Here is a 27,846-nt window from a genome sequence, read left to right as displayed (position 1 = left end):
AGTACTGAAGCTATCGCCGCTCGCGCACGACGCGTGGACAAGCCGCAAACCCGAACTACACGGAGAAATGCAGCAAAACAGCTCATGCGATTTTCGAAATTCATAAATTAATTACAGTTACTAACCATCTCCAACCGAGTGCATCTTAATCTTGATAGAAATGCCTTCGTCAGAAACCCGAGGCAGTTAATTGGGGTTAGTTTACGTTCAAATTGACTTATACGAACTTCTTTTTTCGTTTCGATTTCGATTCATTTTTGATCGATCGACTTTTTATTGATTTCTTGTGAATAGTGAAGTGTTTTAAATACATTTGAGTGACTTTTATATTTTTAATTGAATTCATCAAACATCAGAACTCATGATTGGTGAGTATCGTTTAATAAACACGTTCTTTGGGAATGAGGCACATTAATTAAATGTTAAAAATATTTTTTCCTTAATGCTCGACCGAATATAATAAAGTGTGTAATTTATGAACTTTCGCTCAATTTAAGTGGTGTGGTTATTTGTTTCGGCTGGCCTTAATAACAGACGTATTTTATATTGTAAAGATTTTCCTTTACATGAACTTATTCATAAAATTATTTTTCTTTGTTACAATAAAAATTTAATTCGGATCGTGCATGTTAACACTGTATTCAAAATTGTTAAATGTTAAATGAAGTAGGTTATTAGGAATTTTTAACGCATTATGTGTTTCATGTTCATTTTATAGCGGACGCAAATAATAGAATTGGTGACGAAAATAACATATTTTATTATATTATTAGCATCGTGTATATAAACTTTTATTATTAGTTTAATGGATATAAACTAACCGGATTATTTTAAATCGTTTATTTTCAACCGACCACTTCATAAATATATTTAATACAATATAAACCAAAACAAACAAAATATAAACAAAATAACGGAATTTGTTTCAACTTTACTTATTTAAAACTTTTTTGTACATAATACATGTACATTGATGAGCGTATTGCCAAGAAGTAATATCTTCCAACCAACCAAAAAAAGACTAGTGATACTGGTCAAAGTTTGTAATTAGAGGATAGATAGTGCTTGTACTAAGGTTGATTATAATTAATTTATAAAAGTTATTTAAAAAAATCTTCTGAATTGTGTATTACGTTTTACAATAAAGCTTAAGAATAAATAAATAAACATCAATATTTGTTTATACAATATAGTTGACTAAAGGATATTACTTGCAGAAACAAATATATTATTGACGAACTTATTTTAAAAGATTTCATATAATTATATTATTTTGGTCAAAGCGGTAAATAAATATTAAAGAATAGCATTCAAAGATATCTTACATAAAAATGAGGATGACTTATTTTTATCACACATTGAGATAAAGATATAACAATTATTTTTGTAATTTATTTTTTTATTTTACTCATATATATTTTTAAAAAATATATAAATAAAACGGGTAATATTAAGCCGTGATCCAGATAGTAACTTCACGGTAAATAACATTCAAGATGCGACTGGGTAAGCACGCATGGTTTACGTATCCACTCGTACGTCTACCACTTCATGGTGTCGGCGTTATAGCTAGTCAATATCTACTCTATTTAATATACTTACCGATATACTAGCAAAATGTGTGCCAGCTGCAAGCTGCTAGCTGCCAACTCGCGGAACAAATCCGGTAGTTATTCGGATAATATCGAAATTTACTCAAAAATATACTGAAAAGTAAAAGCAAAACTCTTGGTTTTACGACTGCAAATTGTTGTGAAAATATAAATTCAAGGATACATATATTTTCTTGCAATTTTGTAACTTAACAATTTATCAAAATTATCAATACAAATTGTATTTATTAATTTTAATGGAAATATTTTGTTACACATGAAATTATTATTATTTCAGTGATTGGGCAATTTTCTTAGAAAAACACTTTTTTCATACCAAGGACCTCATACCAAGGAAATAAATGTTTTTGACATACCTATTTTTCTTGTGTTTTCTCATGAAATAAAATAAAACATATTTAACGGGAAACATTTAGAGACTTCATAGTCTCAAAAGAAAAAAAGAAGAAAAAAAATAATAATAATATATATATATATATATATATATATATATATATATATATATATATATATATATATATATATATATATATATATATATATATATACTTATAATAAATTTGGGAAAAATCTCATTTTTCCCGTTATTTCGACGAACTTTTCACCAAAAAATGTGTTAAAAATGAAAGGTAGTAGAACATAATTACAATATTTGCTCGAACAATCTGCTCGCACGATGAAATTAATAGAAACTTCACAAGATGCATTTGTATCAAATTTGATACAAATGCATCTTGTGAAGTTAATTAAACATAATTAAATGATAAGAACATAAATCCAAAAACGATTAAACAAAATCAAACTAAAGATCAAAGTAGACGAACTATGTATGATTTTTTTATAATTTTATCTTGGGAATAAAATGGAACTTAATGATTCTCTTCGAATATATTTTACAACTTATTTGAACTATTTATTAAAATTATTTAACAAAAATTTACTCTACAATATTGTTATCTTTGAAAATAATTTCTAAATGGTGTTTTTTATTTCGTTTTTGCTAAAATACTGTCTAATAAATTTCGATGCAGAAATAAAGAGAAATCGGTATCTAATAATATATGTATGAGCAATAGAAATTACAAAACAAAAAAATCAAATTAAAATGAAGTTTAATTACGTATGAATCAATAATATGGTATCAAATTTCTATTGCAAATAAGTCTTAATCTCTTTTTCCACGAATGCACTTCGAAAATAAAACATTCGTATTGCCAAACTAATTTGATCTGACGCAATCAATTAAATATTTCATGAATACACAAAAGCTCGCAATATCAGATTATTTTTTTTTGTATTTCATTTGAAAATATTTTAATGCAATCAAGACGCCGAAATGAAAATCAGACATACATATTTTAATAAATTTATGTATTATTCGAGAGAGTGATTTCATTCTCAAGGTTGATAGAGAAATAGTTTTGTTTGTTTTTTATTAATATAAGTATTATTCAAAGAATTTGTTACAATATGATCGGATGTAACATACGAAATTGAATTAAGTCTGAGCGAAATAATTTTGAAAACTGCAGAACGCAATGTTTCCACGAAATTTTTACAATATTTCAAAATACTCAATTATACCATATACCTATACAATATATGTAATAATTTAATTATCACAAATAACCTTGAGATATTTTTTAGAAGGAAAAGTTTATTTTCTGTACCCATATGGATGCAAGTCCAAAATCTAAAGAAATGAGTTAGGACTGAAACCTATCACTTAATTATTTCATTTAATAGCAGCAAAGATTTATTTGCTACCATATATGAATAAAGGATTTTGAAAATGTATACGGAGCTAAAAACCATAAGGATGTATGTATCTGAACCACATACATGGATTCGTCTGTATTTTAATTTCGGTCGACCAGTCAAAAACATATAAAATTGTTTTTATCAAACATACTCTATTTTTTTTAATATTCATAATATTTATAATCACTGAAAAATTTATGATCAACATTTTGAGTGTGTCCTAATACTTGTTCACAAACCTGGATTATCTCCTTAGTAGTTATTTTTAACATTTTTGACATCTTAACATAGGTGAGGAAGAATATGGAAGTCTTACGACCTGTCATGGGCTTGGTTAAGTGATCACCTTACACACGTGTAACATTCAATAAAAAGAAAAGAGTATCTGCTTAATACAAGCTTCCCTCATAGATAGCTGTTGCGAACTAAAATGTAATGTGCCACGAGATTGATCGATATATCTAGTAGTTCCAAAAATTTGAGTAGTGTGATTGTTAATCACGGGTAGAATTGGTGAATGTCAGACGTATGTAAAGTAATCACTTAACCATGCCTATCACCATGGTTGTAAGCCCTCTACATCTCAAGGGTTCCATATTCTTCTTTAGCTATATTGAGATGTAAAAATGTAAAATACTATGATTATTTTTTTTCTTCTTCTTCAAACCCTTATCTGCACCCAATGGTGCATAGGGCACTGCATCGTGTTGACGCAGTGTTATCTTAATCTTTACTTACACGAAGGCGAGGTGATCACTCCTGCGCTTCAGGGACCAGGGTAATATTTAATAAAGAATAGAGTGTAAAATCACTACTATTCATTTTTCTTTTTTACTTGGTATTTAATTAGATAACCAGCTCTTGTATATGAATGATAACAACACCGGGCGAGTTGTAAATAGTGAAAAATAAAAAACAAAATGTCGATGGCCTGGATATGGTTACCAGCCTTGGGACATATGAGAAGAGTAGAAACACGTTGTCTTGTTTACTATCCGGATTTTGCTTCTAGCACACTGCGTTTGTTGAACCTGATTTGCTTTTATATGTGAAATTGACAAACGCATAATTATTGTCTTTCTCACAAGTGATTTTTGGATTTTAGGATATATTCAGCGACGTTATTAACTGAACTGTGAATAGTGATCTAAAAATATTTAAAATATGCATTAGCTAATAGCCCACCTATTTTATTTCTTATAAGAATTAAATAGCTTGTACTTAAAAAATATAAAAATTATTTAGATTAACAAAAATAAAGATAATTAAATAATACCACGTTACTTTGGATAATAATTTAGGGGAGCATTTTTATACATACATTTGAAATGGTCAAAACAAGGCATATGTATTATATTAAGAGATTGGTGATTTACGCCCGGAAAAATATTATTTCAACATATCGCTGATACTCTATTTTTTTTAATATATTTAAATTATATATTATATTATATATTATATATTTAAAGCAAATCCTTTTTAGCACTTATCTGGAGTAAAAATAACATCCCTTTGACCTTTATCAGAACCCAGTGGTGCATAGGGCACTACATCGTATCGTCGCAGTATTATATTGATCGTTAATTACATAAAGGCAAGGTGATCTGTCCTGCACTTCGGGTACTATGTAAGTCCTAGTTAATATATACATAAATAAACTGGTATTTATTTTTACCCCCCTGGGAATCGAACTAGAAACCTCCAGCATGGTACCCAAATGCGCTTACCACTTCACTATGGGGGCGAAGAAATACAATTCACATAGCCAAAAATGAAACAGAAAAAAACAACAACGAAAAATAAATAAATAAACTGCAATAAATAACAAAACCATAAAACTAGTTTTTAGGAATGATCAATAATATTTTTAATGTGATTTTAAAATCATGGTGAAATCTATGAGCTTAATTCAATTTAAAGTTTTATTCAGAGTAAGAAAGAACAAATGTTGTTTTGGTCAGTAATCATCGTAAGTATTCATAGAAAATACCAATATTAAAACATAATAAGTTTTACGATAAAAAAATATGTATGAAAATTAATTGAAAACATGAAAAGAATCAGTAACTGAATAAAAATAACTTAATGCAGATCATAGTTCGTGTTCTCGACAATATTATAATAATATTATTTGTAATATTATTAGTATTATTTGTGTTATCGTCGGGTATATATGAGGAGATGCATGAATGTAGAAGAGGCAAAGAATGTTTGCAAAGACAGAGTGGTGTGGCGTTCGATTCTCTCTGCCTACCCCTGCGGGGAAGCGGCGTGATGGTTAGTTAGTTAGTTACGATGTATAAATTGGTTATCGAAGTTTAAAATTGAGTTGATTAAGCAATTAAAAATATGCGATGTTAAAAGTCATTTTAATTTAGTTAAAATAGTAATTAGCACGTATACAGAGAAAAAATGCAGTATTCATAGGGAGTGGGCAACTATCATTTAACACTTTTCATCAACGAATACATTATTTCAGTATGCAGATGAAATTGATTGGAAGGGCACGTCCGCGCATTCATTAAATGTATTTGAAGCATAATAAATCATTGATATCAAATTATTATTCCATATGATTCTTGACTTTCTTTACATCTAATTAGAAAAATAACTTTCTATCATAAAGAAATGCGTTACAGAATTTTTGTTGCATATCGAAGTGTAATGTGAATACGGTGGCAGAGTTGAGAAAACTCGTAAGTAGATTATATTATTACACGTAAAACCGCAAGAAACTATGCATTCCGTACTTATTGGTAGTGATTTGTTTACTACTTATATCGAAAGTGAAAGGGAATGTTGATCTCAGTAAATCGTCATCCATTTATTTACCTCAGATCATGTATTCTTCATTCACTATTCAAGACGCAACGTATAAAAAATGAATATACTGAAGTATGCCTACTACCATAAATATATAACTGAAATTTTTGAGAAAAAATATATAATTCAGGTAGCTTAATTTGAAAAATATCCTCCATTTTACAAATGATTTCGTTTGGTCAAGCAGTGTCAATTGCTCAAAAATTTGCCTTAGTATGGATGTTTGGTAAACAAAAAAGAACGACTACTCGTATACTACACGCCTTGCATAAAATGATTACTCTATTTAAACATGTAATGACTTTCCTATAACAAGAGTGTTGTACGTAGCAGATATCCATTTTTGAATGATATGAGGTTATTTTCCTTTTTTGCTAAGAAATATTTTGACGGATTTAAACAACTCAATTAGAAACCTTACTAAAATTTTTTTCAGATTGACTAACTGATTCAGGAACATCTAAAAAACTAATTATTCATTGAAATAAAAGCTTGGCATGAATACTTGTGATGAATAATACTGTATATTTATTTGTATTGGTAACTTTTCCTCTTTAACCTCGTAAATTTACATTGTTGTACAATACATTATTTGCTTTTTTTATTTCTAAATTATTTATTTAATGGTGTTTATCCCAATCCATACACTATTTACCTGAAAAATCTTTACTTTTTCATTACGAACTACTACTTAGTCACTAGTATTAGTATTAGTTTCGGCTCCTTATTATTTTTATTCTTATCTATACCCGATGGTACAGCGTATTTTTTTTCATCAAACACATAATAACAAATTATTTTAATGAGTATTCCCAGGCCGAGGGCACATATTATTTGGTATGGAAGAAACGTTATTTTGATTATTAATTACATGAACGCTAGGTGATCAATCCTGCGCTTCAGGTACTTGTATAGGGTTGTATGAAATAAATATAAAAATATATTTTGGCTCCCATGGGAAACAAACCCAGGGCCTTCAGCATGGCTGACAAACTCTCTAACTACTACACTATTAACGCGGACCTATTTTTAGGAACATGTTTTTTTCAATGCTATTTAGCCCTCTTGATTTTTAGATTAGAAGAATCCTTCTCTTCTCCCTTCCTTCCTTTCTTCCTCTCCTGCATGTATTTTCTTAAGCCACGAATTAACAACTACATATGTTTTTTTGTAATACATTAACATTTTTTCCGAATGTGAAACATGAGCAATGAAACAAAGTACGTTTTATTTCTATTCTTTTCGAGATTAAAATGTTTCAAATAGTTTTCAGAATTTGAGTTTCCCTAAGCTTTTATCATCAAATGTTATAGCGATAAGAATATTTACTTGTGTTTTAGAACGTGCCGGCCAATACGAATATACTATATGTAATATTGTATATTGTTTACTGCCGTTTTAAATAATATGTTACAGGAAGTGAGAATATGTCACCTTCTCATTTCCTGTCCGAGAAGAAGAGAGAGTTGAGAGTGGTCATAAATCTAGAAATATTTATTTTATCTTATAAAAACCGTTTTTCTTTTCCGCACCCAACTGTACGCATCCATGTGGTGCATAGGACGCTACGTCAGAACCACGCGATGTTAACTCGATCATTCATTGTATGAAGTCAGGGTAATCAGTCCAGCGCTTCAGTTTTTTTTTTTAAATTTAGTAGTGAAATAAATTTCATGAGATACACATGACGTACATAAGGGAATGAGCGTAGGAAAGGAATCTGAGGATGAATGTTTTGAATTTCCATTTTTTTTTATTTCTTTATTTAGCTGATATTACACTAATATAAACTATTGTTTACACTTAATTTACAATATATATATATATATATATATATATATATATATATATATATATATATATATATATATATATATATATATATATATATATATATATATATATATATATTTATATATATATATATATATATATATATATATATATATATATATATATATATATATATATATATATATATATATATATATATATATATATATATATATATATATATATTTATATATATATATATATATATATATATATATATATATATATATATATTTATATTTATATATATATATATATATATATATATATATATATAAATATATATATATATACATATATATATATATATATATATATATATATATATATATATATATATATGTATATATTTATATATATATATATATATATATATATATATATATACATATATTCAAATATACATTATACTTCGTAGTTATTCAAAAAATAGGGTAAAGTACCGTGAAGCAGTTGGAGTCGTACTAGTATGTATTCGTCAGAACAAAGAAACAAAATGTTTTACTCGTGTTCAAATCTAGAGATTATTACTATTACTAATTACCGTATCACATTTGTAACTTGTCAGCTTGTTATATCAAGAAAGTTTCTCGGTTTAATAATCGAGTGGGCAGTTTGTAAAGCGTTGTATGTTACACGAACGTTGTACGAAACATACAATGTTTATCCAGCGGGCTCTTAACATAATCCAATTCAGTAAAAGTGCTTGCAATCATATTTTCTGACCGTCAAATTAAGTATAAAATATTATCATAATGAAATTATATGTATTCGTGTGGCAATTTATTCGTATAATTTTTATAATTATGCAATGAAATGTACGTACGTCGCACGCTTACACAAGACATTATCTACATACTTACGTGTGATTTATGATGAATGACAAAACAGTGAAATTATTCATTATGATAATAAGTCCATTTTTTAATTAGAGTTATGAAGATTGAAATTACACGTTTTTTTACAAATTACGCGTGCTCGCGCGTCACACTCATTACCATTTTACTGCTATTTTCTCTTTTTATCTTGAAGTTTCTTTTGCTTGCAAAAACTACATAAATCCATATTTATATTATTTTATTTTATTCTTTTTTAGATGTTTTATTTTAAACAAATATTTTGATCGCGGTTTAATTTTCTTTTTTTAAGCAATAAATACATGTATAATATGTTACAAGCATAATACAGAAATTATGCATGTTTAATTTATTGTTAGTTTTATAATTTTGTTAAAAAAAATTAAAGCTGAATACTGTTCTAATTAATTGACATTGTTCATCGTATAAAATAACTTTATTTAAAGTATTCGCGTTTTTTGTTATTGTTGAAATTCCTTTCTTATTTTTTTAAAGATATTCTATAGTAAATTAACTTAATAAATGTTTAATCAATTGACTCGGCAGTCTAATACCTATCCACTTTAATTTTTATTTTTATTTTGGTATGTACCACTATTTTCTTTAAATCTATTATGACACATGTTTTAATGCGTTCCACATCGTTATACGATGTTTGAAATGCATCGAAACAGGTATAAGAATAGATGTGTCGAAAGTGGTAAAATTTAAATTAAAAAAGGACATCTAGACATGTAGATTGACAACCACACTTCTGAAATAATAGAAGTTATATTTATATGATCCATCTCATGACGTTCCGTGATTGAGTTCACAACAGCCATCTATGAGTTAATTTAAAAAACTTTTGTTTAGCAGACACCCTTTTATTTGTACGAAGGCTGTTGTGAACTCATCACGGAACGTTATGAGATGGATCATAAGCATAACTTTTTAATAGTGTTATTATCATAAGCATGACAAAATTTTAATAGTGTAATTATCAATCATGGGTAAAATGGTTAATGTTACACGTGTGTAAAGTGATCACTCAACCAGCCTATGACAGAACGTAAACCTTGTAAATATCAGGACTTCGATATTCTTCTTCATCTATGTTGACATGTCAAAAAGTAAAATAAGTCCTAAGAAACCCAGATTTGTAAATAAGGATTTGGACACACTCAAAATGTTGAGATCTATTTAACTTATGGGTGATACATATTTTTTCATTCATTTATTTGATATGGTTACAAAAGTTTTTTTTTAATTTAAATTTATTTTCTAGATATTTCTACTTTAACAATTTTAAAATTAATAACGCAGTTCTCTCCAATAAAGAGACTAAGAAGCTCTTGTGCTTGGAGAGGGACTTACACTTATTATTAATTGTTTATGTTAGTTTATATGTATAAATATACATTTAAACAATACGTTATGTGTAGGCACTAAATGAGTGTATAATGTGAGTGTGAGTGTACCTTGTGTAAAAGTAAACACCAGTCGATGACATTACTTTGCTGACGATTCGTTACCTTAACTGATTATTCCGAAAAGGTAAATGAAAATAATGAGAAAGTCTATGTGGACATTGGCAATGAAACGAAATTTAATCGTAGTAATCATCACGTACAAATGCGGTTCATAAAAAACGAAAGCACTCACGGAATTGCAGACGCGACTGGTCGAAAACACTAACCCGCCCGGTGTCTTGTTTTATTTTTTATAAAGGCGCTTATTTCGGCGAACTGATTACTCGTCGAAAATTACTATTAACCGCAATAATTTAAAACAAAACAAAACTAAACTAATCTAGTTTTATGCTATAACATCTCTCCTAGATACCGTTTCACGATGAATGATTGATGATTATATGTAAGTACTTATTTATGGTTGTAGCCTACATCAATATCATACATCATGGTTTAAATTGTCAATATGTCATATCTCTTCGTCGTGGCCTTAATCATCGACATATAATAACAATCATATCGCATCACGACATAAAATGAACATAAAATTAAATCTAGAGAAAAAATCATAAGTAAAACTTATAAAACTACAGAATTTTCCTGAAAGCTCAGTCTTAAAAATGACGCTCTCATTTTATTCGCTACGACAAAAGTGTTTTTCAATATTTTAAATAAGAGAAATATTTGTGTTTTCATTGTTTACAAAAATACTTAAATTTCACACTATTTCTGTAAGCCTAAGCGGCTCATTATTAAAAATAGGTATCAAATTATGGTAGAATGGGATCGAACCCAGAAACTCTGACTCGAGAGTATGCGACACTAGCCACGGGACTACAACTTCTTAATTATATCAAAATGTTAAATAAAACCTTTGTGGAGGCTTTATTCATTTGTTTTTTTTTTAATTATTGTGTTAAGGCCATACTCGCAAACACAAAATTAAATCAGCAGCCGATCGCCGGAGAGGTAACACGTCTTTCCATACCCGATTTTTTTAAAGAATGTATATTGACATTTTTTTTATTTTTGTTTAAAGAATATATACAGGAAAAAATTAACTACTTACCTTTCAGTAACTCTTTTCCTTTCAAAACCATATATTTATTTCGAAAAAAAAAAATTCAATACAAAAACGGTTTTATACGAATAAAATCAATAACGTTTGATGTTACCTGGATTAAAAGAAAATTAAGTTGCAATTTATCGTGTATTGGGCGTCATTAGAATAAACCTTTGTTTTTCCAAAAAAATGTTGCCATATGCGGCGACGAAGCTGCGAGCCGTCGAAAACCCTAAGACTTATTGGAAAACCCTATATACATAATACTTTCTCTTTTTCTAAATTACAAATTCAAGTATAATGTGATGGATGGTGATTAATTGAGTCTAATAGTGTGCATAACTCGAACTAAACACCGAACATTAGGCCATCCAATTAGTTTCGCATATTAGTTCGGAATTGCGGCGCGGCCACGTTTCGATATTTCACGAGACGATTTAGGTGTACGTTTACTGATATGTGCGAGTACATCCAGCCATTTCACGAGTAATCAGTGCACAACTAGAGCTGAGTGCTTACTACGTCAGATTAGTAGAGCTGGATGAACAGAAGATGGCGATGACGCGACTGTTCCGTTATAACCACGTGTTAAATAAAATATTAAAAGTTAAGATTACTCTTCCTGAAAATTCTTTTTATTTTATTTATTGTTTCGGCATCAACTTTGTGGTAAGACATGATACAATGATTAAAGAAAACACTTGTTTTTTACCACTTGAGTTTTATTAAAGACTACATGTTTCAGAAGTTAAACTTCCATCATTCAGGTCTGTATAATAACATTATACACACCTGAATGATGGAAGTTTAACTTCTGAAACATGTAGTCTTCAATAAAACTCAAGTAGTAAAAAACAAGTGTTTTCTTTAATCATTGTAAAATTCTTTTTAAAACTCTTTCCTAGATAAACGTTTAAATTACTTTTCTCAAAAATTCTTTTTAAAATTCCTTTTTTAATTCTTCGGGAATTACTTAAGTTACTTTTCAAGAAAAATCTTTTGAAAACTTTTTCCTCGAAAAACGTTCAAATTACGTTTCTCGTTTAAAAAAAAAACTTTTCTTCGATAAATGTTTATTTGAATTTTCTCGAAAATTCATATTCAAAACATTTTCAATGGGTACCTAATTTCCTTTCTGGTGACTGATATTCTCAAACTTTTTCACAATTCTCATTCTTCTTCATCTATATTGAGATGCCAAATTTTTTATCGATATTTACTTATTTTACCATTCCAATATCTACCATTTTTCTTATTTATATTCAATATGAATACAAAAGTGGAAAATATTCGTTTAATTCAAGATGGCGGCTAACGCAACAGGGTAAATTCCTAAAAATGTGCATTTATGACCGCACCCCCCTAAACAATTACAAGAGAAAAATTATTGCATTGAATTTATACAATATCAGCGATTTCTACATCAGATAGGGAACGAATTATTTGTACTCGTAAGTACATATACAGGAAAAACAAATATATAGAATCAAACCGGTTCCCATTTTTTTCCTGAAATTCATTTGAAGTAATAAAAATAAAAGGTGAGAATGCCCTACTTATTCCATTCGTAACTACTCAAACATGTTACAAACTACACAAACAGCTAAATTGTCTAACATATCGCTCACTCCTTTCAACAACGTCAAATATCAAAAATCGTCAATTTTCAATCGTGCATATTTTCGGAATGCCCAGAAAATGTACTATATCCCAGCAAAAGCTGCATATTTTAAACTTAATATTTACCCGCTACAGGGCAGAAAGTGTTGATTTTTCATTTTGAAGAAAAGGTATTGTTTAATTATTTTTTGAAATATCCTAAATATTTTTCAAATAGAGAAAAACCTTCAGGTTTTACCTAAAAAGATCTGTTGTACAGTAAAAAGTTCAATAAGTGGATTGATATTTATTTTTAATACATTTCATTATATTCTTAAACTTTAAAAACGATCTCCATAAAAATCAAGTTTTTTTAAATATGACGTTGTTGAAAGGAGCGATAAATTACTATAAAAAATATTTTTCACAAATTATACCACGTGAAAAAATATCATTTAGAGGTATAATTAATTGTGGCTATCTATATTAATTTCTTTGCGTGTAATTTGTGAAAGAATATTATGACAGTAACTGTTTAGCTGAATGAATGTATTTATTTATGTGTGCGGACAGGAAGATAAGCTGTTTAATTCCTAGGCAGCTCTCAGAAGCCAGTTTTGTTTCCCTTTTATCTGTGTCAAGTTCAAGATACGGTATAATTAGTATTTTCCTACCGCACAAACCAATCTTAACGCGAAGTAGTCGTGTCGATTGGCTCCGTAATGATCGATCATTATATTGTATTTTACTGAATGCGTAATCAATTACCGATGTTCTTTTTTTGTTTTTTTTTCATTGTTATTATACAATTTATAAACCGCTATCATATTTATTTATTTTAAAATATATTACATACACATGTCACGTATATAATATTCCCGATGAGTAATTTCCATTACTTACATTCTTTTACTTTTTACTTTTTTTTACTATACTTTATACAATACTGTAATATAATTTCTTAGAATACTATATTTTTTTGAACGCCTCACTACAATATTCTGAGTGTGTCCAAATACTTGTACCCAAATCAGGATTATCTCCAATTAAAAGAGTTATTTTTCATATTATTTTTGACATCTCATCAAAGATGAAGAAGAATATGGAAATCTGGGCATTTACGGGGCTGACGGCTGTCATAGGCTGGTTTAAGTGATCACTTTACCACACGTGTAACATTTACCAATTCTATCCATTATTGACAACCACGCTACTCAAATTCTTGTAAGTTCCATATATACATATAAACCAATTTCGAAACATTACTCTTGAATCACAATAACATCACTAGAGACATCTTTTGGTGAGATGAAAAGAAAAACAGAAAAATTTATGATATGAATGCCTCTCTAAGCATAGCCGAGACAATCATTTACATTATTTAAAAAAATGTTAAATGGTTAAATGGTTAAAAACAAAAAAAAAGGATTGATTGTTTTGTATTAACATGTAATTAAAATGCTTGTTTAGTATTTTTTTGTGTTACAATGTTTCAGACATCGAAACGGAGGTTAGAAGTCAAAATAAAATATGGAACAAAGGCAAAATAAAGGAATGGGTAAATGATCAAGAGTTTATTCTATGAAAATACTTTATATTTTTAATTTTTTTCTCTCTTTTTGTGTGTATATTAGGTTAAAATGGATAAAAACAATAAAAAATGTATTCGCAAAGAACTCCACCGACAAGACACATAAGGTGGCTAGGTGGGTCTCTGCATTTATTTAAATATGTTTAAAATTGTGATTTAAATAAATAGATAAATTTATGTTAATAAAAAAAATATGGTCTGTGTAATTAAAATAATCAATACGCGTTTTTTAATAGCTCATTACGGAGCGCGTAAAATTTTCTGGTCACGTGTCTATAATGAAATCACTGTGATAAAAGAAATGTACACCTCCGTTGAAAATAGCATCACGCAAGAAGAAGACCAACTGCGCTTTCTTTAGCCAAGTGCGATATTTCACGAAACCAAGTGTGAAATTTTGAGATCGCTTGTCCCAATTCAGATTCAACAATTTATCTTCGCTTTTATTTTCAATTTGTCGTCAATACCTGAATTGGACGACGCGCGATGCGACCAGTAATAATAAAACCGTAAATAATTGACTTTTTTCTAAATTATTCAGAACGCTATTAGAAATTGAAAGGTTAATAGAGATTCAATTATTTGAATAAATATGCAGAATGGTTTTGTAAGTAACAATTATTAATGTAACAATTATAAGATTAAAATACCTTTCCCATCCAAAGTGTGTTAAATTTATTCATATGGATTTGGCATAAGTAATTTTTCTAAGTTTATTGTAAGCAATTTTTTTTCAAGACATGAAAAATATTTTTACCAAATTTAAATAAAAAATAAATTAAAAAAATAAAATATATATATATATATATATATATATATATATATATATATATATATATATATATATATATATATATATATATATATATATATATATATATATATATATATATATATATATATATATATATATATATATATATATATATATATATATATATATATATATATATATATATTTATATATACATATAACCTTGATGGACACCCATTGGTGCATAGGGCACTGCATCGTATTGACGCAGTGTTATTCTTATCATTACATACATGAAGTCTTCAGGGATTGGTCCAGGGTTATATTAAATAAATATTAGAGTGTAAAATCGCAAATATTTATTTTCTCCCCCACCTGGGAATGGAACCCGGGACCTCCAGTACAGTAGCTGAACACGCTGACCATTATACCACAGAGGCGGACACACACATTCCTATGTAATTTTATAAATAAAACATTTGTTTAAGACCACTTTTAAGTTTATTAATATAAACACGACTTGTTTCGAGAACCACAGGTGTTCTTATCATAGGGTGAAAATACAAACTGTTGTTTCAATTAATATCTCAAAAGTAGTCTGATTGAAGTAGTTTATTTTCATATTAAAATCATCAGGTAATTCCACAAAGTTAATGCCAAATCAAAAAATAATACACACCTTCCTGCATAGAAACTCATAAACAATTTAATTGGGTTTATTATCTAAATGGCCACTGGCTAGCGTTAATAAAACAATAAAGATTCTCCTCATTTTTAGGAATAGAAAATATAATCAAAAATCGAAGCGCGATTGGACGACATTCGACAAGTACTATGATACCCGACTTCCTGGTGAAATCGTTCGTAAAAAAAGCCAACAGCTTATCGTCATCGGAATATCGCTTCTTCAGCATTACTCGTGCACAAAATTGGCGGTCAAAGTATCTCCATAACAATTGATATTCGTGTCAGCAATAAATTGATACTTGGTGCATCAACTTTCCCCCGCGGAGACGTGCTTTATGCTCCATCAAGTCTACAAGGTTGTGTTATTGTATTAGTGTGTACTATCGGAATAGTACAGCCAAAGGAAATGAAAGTGATACGTGGAGGAAAAGGACATCCATAAAGCCTTTTTGTGAGGTTCTCAGACGTGACGTCTGCTACCGACGTGTGCTGCCTAGAGACTTTCTTCTACATAAAATAAGTTAAATGCATAATAATATTGACATTTTTATTGATATCTCGACAAAGATGAACACGTTTTCTGATATGACAATATAGAAGTCTGGATATTTACATGGCTTACAACTGTCATTTGCTGGATAAGGTTATATTTTTATATACTGTGTAACATTCACCATTTCACCCATGATTGACAACAGCATTATTTAAATTTCGGAAAGATATATGACAAACGCTTCAATTAAAAAACTGCATCTGGGATATACACATATATATGGTGAGACATAAAAAAAGTATGAATAATTCCGAAATGGAGCAAATCCCGAATATCGGAACTAAAATTCGGGCGCACTGAAAATATTGTGCATAAAACGCTCATAGTAAGCCAGCTAGTTCTTATCTAATGTTACCGTAGATGCTATTATCCTTTTTATCTCCTAAAATATCTACGTTTCCTCGTACATTTCCCTTTTCATATACCGGTTATACCAGGTGTATAACTTTTTATTATTGTAAAAAAATGCAAAACCCTAATTCTTGATCAATAGCAAATGTCTGATCACGTGAGTCATAATTTACTAGTACTGAAATATTTAATTATATGTCATTTTCAATAAATTTTTTAAACCCTTGAATGAGAAAACGTTGCTAAATGAACATTATTATAAAATTCTCTGGTAATCGATTGTCCGCCTCAGTAGAGTAATGGTCAGCATGCTCGGCTACCGTTCTGAGGGTCCCGGGTTCGATCCCCAGAGGGGGGTCTAATAAATATAAGTGATTTTTTCACTCCAATATTTATTCGAAATTCCCCTGGACTGGTGCCTGAAGCGGAGGGCTGATCACCTTTCCTTCGATCAAGATAACACTGCGTTTATTTGATGCAGTGCCCTATGCACCATTGGGGTGCGGATAAGGGTTCGAATGAAATCAATGAATAAATGATGCATATATTTCACATCACCTAGTTATACCCAGTGGTACCCAGCTTTAGGGTGGTGAAGAATACTGAGTAGAGAGAGAAAAATATTGCAGAATCATGTATGTGCTGATTGAAATGTAGCTAATATAAAAATGACGAGGCTTGTTTACAGGCAGGTACCGGGAACGCTGAATTTGGGATAGTTTTTTTTTTTAAATAATTTTCTAACAATTTTAAGGAGACTAGTCCGCTACTGTCTCTGTATATTTTTAAACAATTCAAAGTGGGTCTGGTGAAATAAAAGCCGGTCAACCGATGAATAGTGTAAACGGTTCAATATGTTATTTAAACTCAAATCAGCAAATCATTCTTAAAACCAATTTATGTAACGAGCATCTGATGTGTGACGCGCAGAAATAAGTTTGGGCTAAAATTACAGTGAAAAGATAACTCATCAAATATTATACGTAGTGTAAACAACTCCGCCTCCGTAATGTAATGGTCAGCACGCCGGGCTACCGTACTGGAGGTCCCGGGTTCGATAAGTAATTTTTTCACTCTTATATTTATTCAATATTTCCCTGGACTGGTACCTGAAGCAGAGGGCTGATCACCTTTCCTTCATGTGTAAACGATCAAGATAAAACTGCGTTTATATGATGCAGTTCCCTATGCGCCATTGGGGTGCAGATAAGGGTTTAAAGAAGATGAAGAAACAACTTACACTTTACTTCTTTTCGGTAAACAAAAAAAATATCATTAACTTTCTGACAATACTGATTGGCTAGTCGTTATAAATAAAAGTCTAAAAGTAGTAAAACCATTATATTTTCACCATGTAATGTAGTGGTCAGTTCGTTTGGCTACCGCGCTGGAGATCCTGGGTTCAATTCTTAGGACAGTAAAAATAAATAAAAGTGATTTATTCTTTAATTTAATTAATATTACTCTGACTAATACCTGAAGGCAGAGTGGTAAGTCTTGCGCTTCTTGTACCAGTGAAGGGTGATATTAAAGAAATGAGAATGAAAATCACTGATATTTATTTTAACCCTCATGGGAATCACGCCCGAGGCCTCCAACATGGTATCCAAACGCGCTTGCTACGATAGTACGGAAGCGGAAACGGATAACATTATAAGTACTATATTTATATTTAATGTTTTTAAGTAATCTGTACATTTTTTGTTGTTGTAAAAGTTTTCATGATCTTATTTTAAGAACCCGATGATAAACAGTACAGTTTATCGGGACTTTATTATTTATGTAAATATACATTTTTTTAAACTTGATTTTCGGATTATATGATAAAATAAATTCAACCACAGAGAGAAGTAAAAATGTTATATTTAAAAATAATTCTATTTGTGTATAATATTTATGCTTGATCACATTCTCGATGCGTAAATTTTAAGTTTTTCTTGTTAAAACTCCATAAGGAAATACTTAGGGGTTTCAAAGCTTCAATCCGCTACTGATTTTTCTCTAAATAAATGCATAAATAAAACTAAGACGTTAATTTCTAAAATAAAACGATATGCCTACATAAAAATGGGATCAATTCAATGAAGCGTCGTCGGTAGAAAGTGATGAATTTTAATTTTGTAAACACAAAAGAAATGGGTTATAGTTTCGTAAATAATTCTACAACCGAATCAATTAATATGATTGCGATTAAATAGACATTTCCCGTTTTCACTTTTGCATATTCAGTGATGTTGAATGATTTGAAATTGTTTAATAAACAAGTGTGATAATTTCAACAAATATGCACAATTTTTTTTCTTTTTCCGTGTTATTTCCACGAGTCGCGATTTGCATAACACTGTTATGTTAAAACCCGGAATGTTCCTGTAAATGGAACAAGCAGATATAACACGCAGATAACTTATAATGGCTATCACCTTTTTTACTTAATGACCATCCAACTATAACAGTTCTCCTTCTCATGAAACCACTGGTACAAGCAAATTGGAACTAAACTTATTTAACAGGCATCGTGCATAACATCTTTCTTATCACGAATACTATAGATCTTAAATTGTAGGAAGTGGAAATAAGTAGGTACATGCTACAATTAACTACATCATAATAAAACGAATAACAAATATAATTATTAATCGTTTCATTTTGATTTTCCGCGTACAATTGGTTCCTTAAAATATGTGCGAATATTGAAGGTTCGTAAGTAGAGGGATGTGAAAAAAAACATTAATTTCATCCACAAAAATATTAGTGATGAGTTAAGGAGTAACTAATGAGTAATCGTTACTTTTTCAATTTGGATGGCATTCGATAGTTTTTACCGGTTTATATTTCTTTCCAGCAAGTTTTTGATTTTAAATATTTCAGGAGCTAAAAATAGGCAACCAAATGTGCCCACGTATTAGCGAGATAACCTTTTATTGATCGAATTCAAAAACTTTATAGTAATGACATATTTTTGTTTTTATTGCGATCGCCCATCACTAAAAACCATAGTTCGTTAAAGAGGGATGGAATAACACATTAAAATATTTTTTATATCCTATTGATTTGTGCATTTAGGAAATTAATATTACATTTTATAGAGTAATAATTTATTATGTAATGATTCAGTCCTTAATGGTTTCTTTTTTTTCTTTACAGGAAACTTTTGACAACGGGATACAATGAAAAAAGCGGCGATGACATTTTCGTCAGGTAAAAGACATAAAAATTCTCACTTTTAATCGTTTTAATTACATCGCTGCCTTAAAATTAGACTAAAATAATCATTAAGTACCATTGTAATATCGGCAATTTTTTTAGCAATTGATATTCCTCTGCTAGTAAGCTGACGTGGGTAACAAAAATGAATTTAGTTTAAAAAAATTAATATGCTATAGTTTCATTACATAAATATTACATAAATATTCAATATTTATTATATTATTTATTATTGTTATTTCATGGAATATTTCAAAATAAAGTCATTACTAAAATTGATCATAAAAAATCTTTATTGTATTCCAAATTACGGGATATCAGTTAATTTCACCTGCATGTGTACATATCGCTCACTCCTTTCAATAACATCATATATCAAAAAACTATTTTTTTTTTTTGTTATTTCATGGAATATTTCAAAATAAAGTCATTACTAAAATTGATCATAAAAAATCTTTATTGTATTCCAAATTACGGGATATCAGTTAATTTCACCTGCATGTGTACATATCGCTCACTCCTTTCAATAACATCATATATCAAAAAACTAAATTTTTTAGGAGATCGTTTTTAAAGTTATAAAAAATATAATACAATGTACTAAAAATAAATATCAAGCCACTTATCGAACTTTTCACTGAGCAAGAGATCTTTTTAGGTAAAACTTGAATGTGTTTCCTCCATTTGAAAAATATTTAGCATATTTAAAAAAATAATTAAACACCTTTTCTTTAAAATGCAAAAACAACACCTTCTGCCCTGTAGCGGGTAAATATTAAGTTAAAAATATACTGCTTTTGCTGGGATATAGTACATTTTCTGGGCATTTCGAAAACATGCACAACTAAAAATTGACGATTTTTTATATATGACGGTGTTGAAAGGAGTGAGCGATATCTTAAAACTCAAATGATTGATTAACGTCAGATATTTTACACTCAAAAGACGCGAGCGCTTTGAAATATGAATAAATTGCAACGTACAATCAAAATATATATACCGATATAACAGAGGGTATAAGTAAATACTTTTATTCTGCTAACGAAATTGAACCTATGCGCCGGTAGTGTGCAATATTTTTACACGCGTATTAAATAATCGATGCACTAAGGCGTATTTTTCTAAGAGGTAACGATAAATATTTGCTAGAGTTTTTCACTAGATTTTATTTTTAAATCAAGAACTACTTAACATTTAAGTAACTTTCAACATAAAGAGTAAACCCGCGTACATTTTGTTGACGTTTTATAAATATTTAACGTTGTTTCTTTACATTTCTAGGCTACTGGATAGCCGCAAGTATATGTCTGTTATCACTACTTAGTGCTGGAAAAGCACAAAATTATGATGGCCTCTCAAGATCCATGTATTTATCACACGTAAGTAGTTGTTCGTTTATTACGATTCTATGTGTTAATATGCAATATCTTTGTGAAGAAACTATTACTATGTAAAAATATATGTAGAAGAACTATTAATATTCGACATTTATCATTCGAAAATTGTATGTGATACTGAAAATAGAACGGGTAATTTCAGAGTGAGGAATTGAATTTGAGACCTGAGATCTGTCAGGCCCATGTCACTTCACCATGAGATGACAACCTGATTCAATTTCAAGTTATAATCATATAAATGCAGTGCAATGCTGATACGTCATTATTTATAGATTTGGCGTTTAATTTGTAGAACTCCATTTTAATTTCTATGTTAAATGTTAAATCAAACACTGATTTTTTGAGTCTACAAATTAGTAGATTAAAAAAATCAGGGTTTATTTAACATTTAACTCTTACTACTCTGTAGGCCAGACATTCTGGCTCATATGATTCTAATAGGCAGCTCCGTGGGCCACAATGTCTGGCCCGGCGCAGGTATAACTTTAATCACTGATTTCTCTGTCACCCAAGTATATTCTACTAAAAAATATTTCAGATAAATACAGTTAATATTAGTTAACATGGTCATACGAATTACCAGACAGAGTGTCCCAAAATTAGGGAACCAAAATATTTATTTTAATGGTAGAAAAACATCGCATTTTTTTGATCAGAGTAGCTGATCAGTTATGAGAAAAAATGGTCAGAGTGAAAAGGGTTAATATGTAAACTTACATGTCATAATAACAAAGTATGTTGAACATTTCAGGGACCAAATAAAGGAGGGTGGCGACCAATAGTGACATCCGGAACAGGGGGAATATCCTACAACCTCGGAAATGTCTTGAACAACCAACCGCAAGCCGCACAAAAAATTATGCCTGGGCCAACGGTCTCAGAGTCAAAGGGTATAACTCATTACAGGAATATTGGCCCGAATGAATACCACAGCAGTCCAATTATCAGCACTTCCATACGACCACTCGTAACTAGAGACGTGAACAAAGTTTCTTCACTAGGACAATCATTCAAAACTTCGCATTACCCTCTGAATAGCATTAACTACAATGCCCCGATTAAATCTTATGTAAACCCGTTCAACCTTAACGGCAACCAAGGGTTAAATCCTTTCACGAGCCATCAGTTTGATAATAACATCTTCATCAGACATCAACAGCCCGTGATCAACCACAGACCGGTGTACAACAATCAACAAGCTCAGATCATGATGGGGAAAAGATTGAAAGCTAATCAGCTCCAAGCCCAGATTCTGCAACAGCTATCCGTTCTCGGTCAATATCAGCCAAATTATCAATCCTTCCAAACCAATCATAAGAAGCCAAATGATCTGCAATCCAGGCCGGTCGAAAGTTACTCTAAGCCGAGCGTACAAAAGCCGGTTAATCCTCACGAATCACTTTTGAAGCAAACTAAACCTAAAACGCAAAATGTTGCACCCGTCACGTACAAGCCTCCCCTAGGATCGCAATTTCAGCAGTTTGGTGTACAAGAGGAATCGTTTGGCCCGATACCTTCCAGTATTTTAGGTAAGCAAGAACTCGCACAAATTTTGAATTGCTGTAAGACAAAGAATTTCATATCTATGTCACACTTACTTAAAAATATCAATTGATAAAAAAATAATGAATTCAAATTACATATACACATTTTTTTTTTTTAAAACATCTCATATTGCCATAAAATATCATAATTGAATAGGAAATGAAATAAGAAAAAAACTTCATTTAACCCTTGTCACCCCGGACCCAATAATGCATAAGGCATGTATCGTATCAATGCAGTGTTATTTTGATCGTTAATTACATGAAGACAAGGTGATCAGTTCTTGCACTTATTGTACCAATCCAGGGTGATATTAAATATATAAGAGCACAAACTCACTTTATTTTGATTCCCCTAGAAATCAAACCCAGGACCTCCGGAATGATAATGTAAATAATAAACGACAAAATTTAAAAGAAAATCCGATAAATCTATATGAAAAAATATTATAATATGTATAAATGGTGATACTTTTACAGATTTGGCTTTAAACAAAATTTGATTAATTGTTGTTTTTTTTTCTTGCTACAGGAAGCTTCAGTTCCTTTGGCCATGCCTCTGTCAAGGCGAGGGAACCAAACTACACCAGTGGGAAACCGTACCTTCCATCGAGTACAACTAAGTCTCCTTACACATATACATCCGATGTATACGCTTCAACTTCCACAATCAATACGGACATTACGCCACCACCAAAGGAATTAGTTTCGCAAGCAACCTCTAGCCAAAACCTCAAAACAGAAAGAATAAAGGACGATTACTCTAATAACCTTGTTCCTCCACCGCATATACATTCACATTTTGATATCTTTTCTCAGAAAAATTATACCATAAAGAACTCTTCTTCCGATGTAGCTCACGCGTATTCGAGCTCGTCTATTAACAACAACTTTATACCGAGTCCTCCAGATCCCTTGAATAAATATCAAGCTAGCCTCGATTCCTCCAGATTCCCGAGCATGAAGTTAAAGCAACAGCAAAATTACGCATACAACACCAATATTCCAACTAAGAGACCGATAGTCACATCATTCTTCGACTCTACTCTTTCCCCAATAGCTACGACGGATGCGTTCGAACCACATAGCACTAACGCTATTCCGGAAAATCTCTTAGTTCAATTGCCTCCTCCTTATACCAGTTTCAACTCTTACAACGGTCATGTTAAATTAGAAAATAATAACCACAAAGATAAGTATCAAGCATTTAGTTCAATAAATCATAACATTTCACCGTCAAAATATACTTTTACCGAAGATGTACAGTATTTCCCACCTCGCGGCCAGGGGTACTTTGACACAAAGTATACCAATTATCAGTCCAATCCGCAAAGAAATCCCACTCAACATAAGTACGAAGTGACAGAAACATGGGGAGCTTCGGGTGAAGGCATAACTCAGCCGACTTTACATTCTTGGCTCAACCCTTCTCATTCCTTCCCGCAGTTTGGTAATGTTATAAGTTCTCCCGCCCCTCACAAGGAATCTCCTAAAAAAGAGACTCATGTACAATCTCAATCCTATTATTCAACATCGGCACCGTCTAAAACGACTGCGCCTAATCTGTTCGATGATGCAACTACCATTTATTCAACCATCACAGAAAAGAAACAAAATTCAAATTATTTAGAGAATAATTTATCAGTTGGAAATACACAGTCTGAAAATGAGAAACCTGATTTTGCATCCCTTAGTTCACCGTCTCCAGTATACGAGGATGACCAGGAAGAAACTAAATCAACAACATCAGAAAGTTACGTCGAGGTCACAACTCGACCAAATTATAATACTAGAAGAAAACCATCGAGATATCGTGTCCCGCAAGAAACTTCCACAGCTAGCAGTATCGATGAAGATATTACAACTAGATTTGAAACATTTAAAGAACACATTCAAGAAACGGAAAATGATTTACAAGCGAATGATTTACCAACAATACCTCCCAATAAATTTTTCAAGAGGCCAACGTTGACCACATCTTCTCCAGATACCTGGAACGAGGAAACAACGAAGAAGAGAAATAAAAACAGACGAAGGAGACCACTCAGACCATCCGCAACGACGGAATATCCGACTGAGGCGCCCGTAACAACTGAACAGACTACCAGAACATATCGCTATAAAACCACAACACTTCCAACAGATGTAGAAGAAGTTACTAAGCCCTCGAGACCAAAATACCGTTTCTCTCATAAATCCAGAACAACAAGACTACCGGGTCAATCGGAATCAACGAGCAGCGCTCAACCCACCATGCTACCGACTGTCCCTGTGACGCTCCGACCGAGGCTTCATAGCAGAATCAGAACAACGACATCATCCCCGTTAGACTTTGAAGATCTATCAGAAACCACGACAATTAGAGAGCCAAAAGTTTCAGCATCTGTTGAACAGTCTTCCATCATGAAAATAGCCAAGGACCACTTCCACCGCCCTTCCTCCAACAAGTATATTCCTACTGGAATAGGCATCTTTAATGAAACTCCCGATTATTCCCACAAACAAGACGAGAAGGACACACCCACTAGTGATATTTCTGTAAACACATCTGACGATAGATATTCAGCGCAGAAGCTAAGCGACAACACAGCAGATGAAGAACAAATAAATATACAAATAAACTATCAACAACCTATTCAACTAAATGATGTTCACGAAATTCAAACAACCACATTCCCTAATGACAAAACCGAAGCAACATACACTCAAACGAATGAAGGTAATAAAGTCGAGCAATTATTTAATGAACGGAAATCTGGAAATCGAGGAAGCACAAAATCGGAAGATAACCTGATTGTCAAAGAAGAGACTACGGTATTACCTGCTGTTCACTCTTCCGAGGAAACTGAGGTATCAACTACACCTATGAGTCCTACCACTAAATCTAATAGAGTTAAAAACAAATCCAGCAAATATGATACCAATAGACCTCGATTTAGCGTGAAAGACTACAGGAACCGTCTAAATCAGTACACTTCTACGAGCACGGAGAAGCCATCTTTCTCGACAGATACATCCCTAAAGCATAGATTCCCTAATCGGTCGAGATTCCCGAGTTTCAAAGATCCTTACGGCGATAACAAAATTGCAGGGTCGGAACTGAGCACTTCCACTGAACAACCACGAAAAAAATTCATGCCGAAAGACCCTCGACACAAAGGAGATAATGTCAATCAAGAGAGTCTCGATAACAATGTTGTATCACCCAGTCAAAAAAATATTACGTCAGATGTGACCACTAAGCCGAGCAGAGTCAGAGGGAGTATACGAAGAGACCCAAATCGCAAGCGCATAACAACCACAACAGGAACACCAGAAGAGCTTGAGGAAAAACCGCAACAAAAGGTTAACAACATCTACACAAACTTGAAACGCCCGAGCTTACCAAACTTGAGAAAACGGGTGCAAAGTAAAAACAAAACACAAGAGTTTTCAGAAAATACCGAACCCACAATAATGATTGCGAATGAAGGCTTATCAATAAACGTAGACGATGATAATAAGGCAAGTACCGAAAAATCTACATCTGAAACCGCAATCATGAAGATCGCTAAAGACGATCGTAAACACCCGGTTGAAGAAGTGGCAGCCAGCAATTCCGCAGAAGATCCATCTCAAAGAGTGGCCGACTTAACATTAGCCGCGAGTAAAGAATACAACACATCTGGGTTGTTCAAATCGGTATCACCGAATGCAAGGAGAGTACCCGATTATTTCACGATCGCAACAGACGATCCTATCCTACCAATAGAAGCATTCTTCCCACAATTGAATCAAAAGAAAGAGTCGTAAAATGTCCTCAATCGCTTTTATGCATTCCCCTCAAGAATGCTTAAAGTCTAGAAATAAATTAAAAATGAAGAAATATAAACGGAGCTGGTAGAAGTTATTTATTTAACATTATATGATATATCTATATAGTTCATCCAAAGTTTTAACATACTTATCTCCACCAAAACAGTTTGTGCATTAATACTCTAAATAGTACGGGGAATATAAAAAAAATCGTGTTTTATCAGAAACATTGTACATTGATCTGTCATCTTCAAATACAGAATCTTGAAAAAGAATAAGATCAATTGATGTATGATTATCAAAAAAGAGAATATTCATTAAAATACAACTCTGATAATATTATTGTACGCTGCAAGGAAAGTGAAATTTGATTCTTCCAGCACTAATATCTTATTATAAATAAATATAGTTAAAATGCATAATAGTTTTTATGTGTGTATATTATTTCATAAGTATTTATTTAAAATGATACTGCAATTAATTGTATCAGATGAAAGGTTAGTTAAATGACTGTTAGTCGACTTGAGGAAACTATGTATGAAAGTTATGTGAAATAATAAATAATTTTAACTCTTCTTACTTTAAGATGAAAACCAAATGTAAATAAAGCTGTACTTTTAATGTTAATAAAATTATGTTGACTGTTCATCAGAAATTTCTTTATTTTATTTTATTCATTCCTTTCACCAAGTACCCAAAATACGTATTTCAAATATCATTTTTAAATGACTCAAGTCAAAATGATTAAGTAAACACTTGTTTTTATACCACTTGAGTTTATTAATGACAACTAGTTTCGGAAGCTAAACTTCCATCGTCAATTCTGAATAATAACTGAAACTAGTGGTCACAACATTTTGAGTGTGTCCAAATACTAGTTCACAAAATCTGGATTATCTCCAATCACAGGAGTTATTTTCATATTATTTTTTGACATCCCATCAAAGATGAAGAAAAATAAAAAAAAAGT

The 27,846-nt window shown here is 31.0% G+C and overlaps 1 protein-coding gene across 1 annotated transcript; it reads left to right on the top strand.

The window, feature by feature from the left end:
- Window positions 1-27,525, top strand: LOC148311755 (uncharacterized). The gene is made up of 5 exons (XM_088278420.1): window positions 1-368; window positions 20,081-20,134; window positions 21,422-21,519; window positions 22,289-23,066; window positions 23,614-27,525. The coding sequence occupies exons 2-5, from the start codon at window positions 20,104-20,106 to the stop codon at window positions 26,871-26,873; spliced, it is 4,167 nt and encodes a 1,388-aa protein (XP_088134546.1). The 5' UTR covers window positions 1-368; window positions 20,081-20,103; the 3' UTR covers window positions 26,874-27,525.
- The last annotated feature ends 321 nt before the right edge of the window (window positions 27,526-27,846 follow it).

This window comes from Brachycentrus maculatus, unplaced genomic scaffold (assembly GCF_059751285.1).
Source record: "Brachycentrus maculatus isolate JH-2025_06_01 unplaced genomic scaffold, ASM5975128v1 h1tg000057l, whole genome shotgun sequence".
Classification (NCBI taxonomy): Eukaryota; Metazoa; Arthropoda; class Insecta; order Trichoptera; family Brachycentridae; genus Brachycentrus; species Brachycentrus maculatus.
This window is presented reverse-complemented; position numbering and strand designations above follow the sequence as displayed.

Excerpts from the sequence above, each read along its gene's own strand:
- LOC148311755 (XM_088278420.1), top strand. The coding sequence starts at position 20,104 with ATGAAAAAAGCGGCGATGACATTTTCGTCAG. Across the intron at positions 20,135-21,421 it reads GGCGATGACATTTTCGTCAG|GCTACTGGATAGCCGCAAGT; the intron begins GTAAAAGACATA and ends TTACATTTCTAG. Across the intron at positions 23,067-23,613 it reads GATACCTTCCAGTATTTTAG|GAAGCTTCAGTTCCTTTGGC; the intron begins GTAAGCAAGAAC and ends TTCTTGCTACAG.